This window comes from Saprolegnia diclina (assembly GCF_000281045.1).
Source record: "Saprolegnia diclina VS20 unplaced genomic scaffold supercont1.4, whole genome shotgun sequence".
Classification (NCBI taxonomy): Eukaryota; Oomycota; class Saprolegniomycetes; order Saprolegniales; family Saprolegniaceae; genus Saprolegnia; species Saprolegnia diclina.
The window spans coordinates 1,239,354-1,243,511 of record NW_008246071.1 but is presented as its reverse complement, the minus strand read 5'-3'; the positions used below and the strand labels follow the sequence as shown (position 1 = coordinate 1,243,511).

At 60.9% G+C, this 4,158-nt stretch overlaps 2 protein-coding genes across 2 annotated transcripts; one reads left to right on the top strand and one right to left on the bottom strand.

Annotated features, from left to right (window-relative positions):
* Positions 1-9: 9 nt before the first annotated feature.
* SDRG_02137 (dihydroxy-acid dehydratase) lies at positions 10-734 on the bottom strand (the record flags this gene model as incomplete). The annotated part of the gene is made up of 2 exons (XM_008607706.1): positions 10-304; positions 357-734. Coding segments are annotated over 2 exons (673 nt in total), but the record flags the coding sequence as incomplete, so codon positions are not given.
* A 1,183-nt stretch (positions 735-1,917) lies between these two features.
* SDRG_02136 (hypothetical protein) lies at positions 1,918-4,146 on the top strand (the record flags this gene model as incomplete). The annotated part of the gene is made up of 7 exons (XM_008607705.1): positions 1,918-2,083; positions 2,132-2,246; positions 2,416-2,455; positions 2,500-3,162; positions 3,208-3,297; positions 3,344-4,046; positions 4,094-4,146. The coding sequence occupies 7 exons, from the start codon at positions 1,918-1,920 to the stop codon at positions 4,144-4,146; spliced, it is 1,830 nt and encodes a 609-aa protein (XP_008605927.1).
* Between the last annotated feature and the right edge of the window lie 12 nt (positions 4,147-4,158).

Sequence of the window (4,158 nt, the reverse complement as noted above, 5' to 3'; positions counted from 1 at the left end):
TGAAATAGGTCAGAGGCGATTGAATGGACGAGCGTACCGGTTGGCCAAGTACTCGCCATAGCCTTCGAAGGCCGAGAGGGCATCGATGGTCTGTCCGTTGCGGCAGCCAGCACGGATAGTGCCGCCGTATACGATGAGCGACGGGCGGTTGTGACGGGCCATTGCGATGAGGCAGCCCGGCATGTTCTTGTCGCAGCCGGGCACGAGGATGTTGGCGTCGTACCACTGGCCGCCCATGACCGTCTCGATCGAGTCGGCAATGAGGTCGCGCGACGGCAGACTGAATGACATACCGGCCGTGCCCCTACGCCAAGGTTCATGTGAGTATACAAGCGGAAATGGATCGGACGGCGTACTGCGCGATGACATCGCTGACGCCGATCGTGTTGAAGCGCAGGCCCACAAGGTCTTGCGCCTGAACGCCCTTTTTGATTTCCATCGCGAGGTCCAGCAGATGCATGTTGCACGGGTTGCCTTCCCACCACATGCTCGCAATGCCGACCTGCGGCTTGGTGATGTCGCCTTCCTTGATGCCGGTCGCGTACAGCATGGCCTGCGCCGCGCCGCGGCTCTTGTGCTCCGTGAGGATCGCCGAGTACTTGTTGATCTTGACCTCCTTCTTGGTCGTCGAGCTCATGGCCCGCGCGAGGCTTCGGCGCCACTGCATCATGCTGGTCCGGTTGCGATTGGGAAATGCGACCACAAATCTTCCCTCGGACGTCCGGGGATTCATCCGGATAACGATGCGCAATCGTTGAAGTGGTGCGATCGTGACCGCCAGATCAAGCGCGTCGGTGTACTACCAGGTGTACTACCGTCGCTGGCGACAGACAGAGGATGCTAGGGCAACTCGCCGCGTTGCCTCCGAGGTACTCTTGTCCACCTAGGTCGTCGCTTGGAGCCATTGCAGGGTGCGCAAGACGCTGCCACGTATGCTGGGACACGTCGGCACCGTGCACCATTGCGTCAAGCCGCCGTCGCTCGGGATTCAGTGGCACCCGGGATTCACTACACATAGCTAATCGAACGAGCTTTGTGAGGATTAGGGCTGTAGACCGAGGACAATACGGCTGGAAACGGTCCTTGAACGTTGTCTGTCGGCCGCGGGACATGTGGCGTTTCGTGCGCGTTGAGAAGGGCGACTACGTGCAGCATACGCGCCATCGATCTCAAATAAGATCTGCGTCGCAAGCGCTCATATGAGATCGATGGATTGCGAAGAGAACACAATTCGAGTAGTCGGCAGAGACGATCGCTCGCTCTCCATGCAACGCGGAGACTTCGCCAAGCTAACCTTTTCTGAGGCTCGACATGCACCATTTTCGGTGAGTTTTCTTCGAGTTGCCCGAACGACGTGGTGCCATTTACGAAGCTTCCTTCGCCCTCCCAGATCCAGCCCTCCCAGATCTAGTCGTCGAAATCGTACTAGTACTCTGCAGCCAATGGAGGCATATGCTCGGTCGTTCCCGCGGAAATGCATGGACGGTTAGTCGTGGTCATAGATTGGCTAAAGTCAAACCCTCGCGACCAATGCAGCTACCAGATCGACCGCCACAGCGCCTTCGATCGGGGACTGACTCGCCTTGGCGATCGTTCCAGAAGCATCGTTCCCTTGCCCATGCGGCCTTGCCTCACCTCTCGCGAATTTGTGAATTGCTCTCGAGACGAGCTCCATGGACGTCGATGGACGGGTGCTATAGGACGACCGCATCGAGGCTCTAGTGAGGATCAACAAGAACTGAGTGAGGAGGGTCCTACTATGAGGACGGCTGCGCTCTCCCACTGCACCCCGGGGCACAACATCGTAGAGCGGGCAGCTTCTCGGCGATACCCCGGTGTTCCAGTCTCTCAGAATACATATAGGACCTCGGAAACTCGATGGCGGCCGTTGTGTGGTGAAGTAGTCGCGAATTTGCCATGTCGGTGCATTTCAAGTTCAAGTCGGAGAAGGAGTTCGGGACGGTCAACTTCCCGGGGACCGCGATCCGGGTCATCGACCTCAAGAAGGCCATCATCGAGCAGAAGAAGCTCAACAAGGGCCTCGACCTCGAGCTTGTGATCACGGACGCGTCCAACAACACGGGTACCTCGGCGGCGACGGCCGGCCATGGCGCTGACGCCGCTCTTGTAGTCTACGAAGACGACAACCAGCAGCTGCCAAAGAACACGAGCGTCATTGTCAAGCGCGTCCCGGCAAAGAACAACAACGGCCTCCTCGCGCGCATCAAGGCGGAACTCCAGGCCTCGTGCGTACCCTTTCTGCATTCTTCTGCGTCTTCTGGCTGCATATTGAGGACGAGCATGGTCGTTGTTAATATCGTTGTTTCTACGCCTCTGCGTCCTCGTCCTCCTATGCATTGATGCATGCTGTTGATCGTCGTTGGAGAGTGTTTCACGCACGATTCTGCCCCATAGAGCCCCACCGCCACTGCTTCCGACGGTCTCGCCCCAGCTGGTACACTCCGATCCCTCAATGCGAGCTAACACGACAACACGTAGCTCGCACGTCCCGACGCCGCCGAACCCGCGCTCCTCAACGTTGGCGGCGCCGAGACCGTCGAAGATGAACTTCAAGCGCTCGACATGATCCAGCAAGAAGCCGAAGAGGTGCGCAACACGCGCCTTGGCAACAAGACATGGACGGCCGCGGGCGGCAGCAACGCCCACCGCGTCGGCAACTACTACGGCGCGATGGGTGGCCGCGGGGGCCGCGGCGATGCGCTTGGCGGGCGCGGTATGCCCGGCGGGCGCGGCATGATGGGCGGTCGCGGCGACATGGGCGCCAACCAGACGCCGCCGCGCGACTACCTCTGCTTCCGCTGCGCCGTGCCCGGCCACTTTATCCAAAACTGCCCCACGAACGGCGACCCGAACTTCGACAAGCACAAGGTCACGAAGAAGACGGGCATTCCCAAGACGTTCATGCAGCCGATCAAGGACTCGGAAGAGGTCGCTGTCGGCGCCGGCATCACGGTCGTGAACGGTCCCCAGGGCGGCCTAGCCGTCATTGGCCCCCAGACGCACAACTTTACAAAGTTGATTGGCCTCTCGGGCGGCGGCGCCGCGCTGGAGCAGCTCCGCATGAACCCGCCCGAGCACCTCGCGTGTCCGCTCTGCAAGCGCCTCCTCCAAGACGCGGCGCTGATTCCTTGCTGCAACGACGTGCGTCTCTGCCGACTCAACGTATCTAACACTTCTCGTCTCTAGACGGCGTGTGACGAGTGCATTCGCGACCGCCTCATTCGCCACAACTTTGAGTGTCCGCTGTGCCACCATGCCAATATGACCCCCGAGCAGGTAGCGTAGCATGGTCGTGAGGACATATATTGACAATGGCTCGTAGCTGCTGCCCAACAAGGCGACACGGACGTCTGTTGACGAGTTCCTGCGGCGATCGCAGACAGAGCAGCAAGAGCGCGAGAAGATCGTCAAAGAAGTCGAAGAGCAGTCGAAGCGCAAGCAGCTTGAGGAAGTGCAGGCCGCCAAGCGCGCAGGCCCAACCGCCGACGCGATCCTCGACATCGCCAAGAAGCAAAAAGAAGAGGAAGAGGAAGATGATGGCTTTGGCGGCGACGTCTATGACACGATTGACATCTCGACGAAATCCGACGAAGAAGAGGCGCCCGAGACGTCTCCCGCCGGCGATGACATCAAGAGTGATGAAAAGACCGCTGCCGAGACGTCCGAGGCCACCAAGTCGGAGGAACCGACGACGCACGCCGCCGGTCACGGACCGCCGCCGCACATGCAACCGTGGGGCGCCCGTCCGCCGATGATGCCGTGGCACGAAGGGCACCCGCCGCCGGGGCCTTGGTACGAAGGTGGCCACGCGCCGTGGTTCAACGGCCCCCGGCCGCCGTATGGCATGCGTGGTCCGCCACCCCGCGGTGCGCCGCCTCGAGGCGCTCCGTTTTACGGCGACTACTATAACGGGCCGCCGCCGCCGTGGATGATGCGTGGACCTCCTGCGTTTGGCGGTCGTCCGCACCACGACGACGACGACAAGAAGGACAAGGCCGCCGACTCGGACGATCGCCGCAAGAGCAGTCGACACAGCCGCGACCGCCATCGCAGCCGTAGTCGCGACCGCAAGTCTCGCTACCGCAGCCGGAGCCGGAGTCGAAGCCGTCGCGGCCGGTCTCGTGACAAGCGCGATGA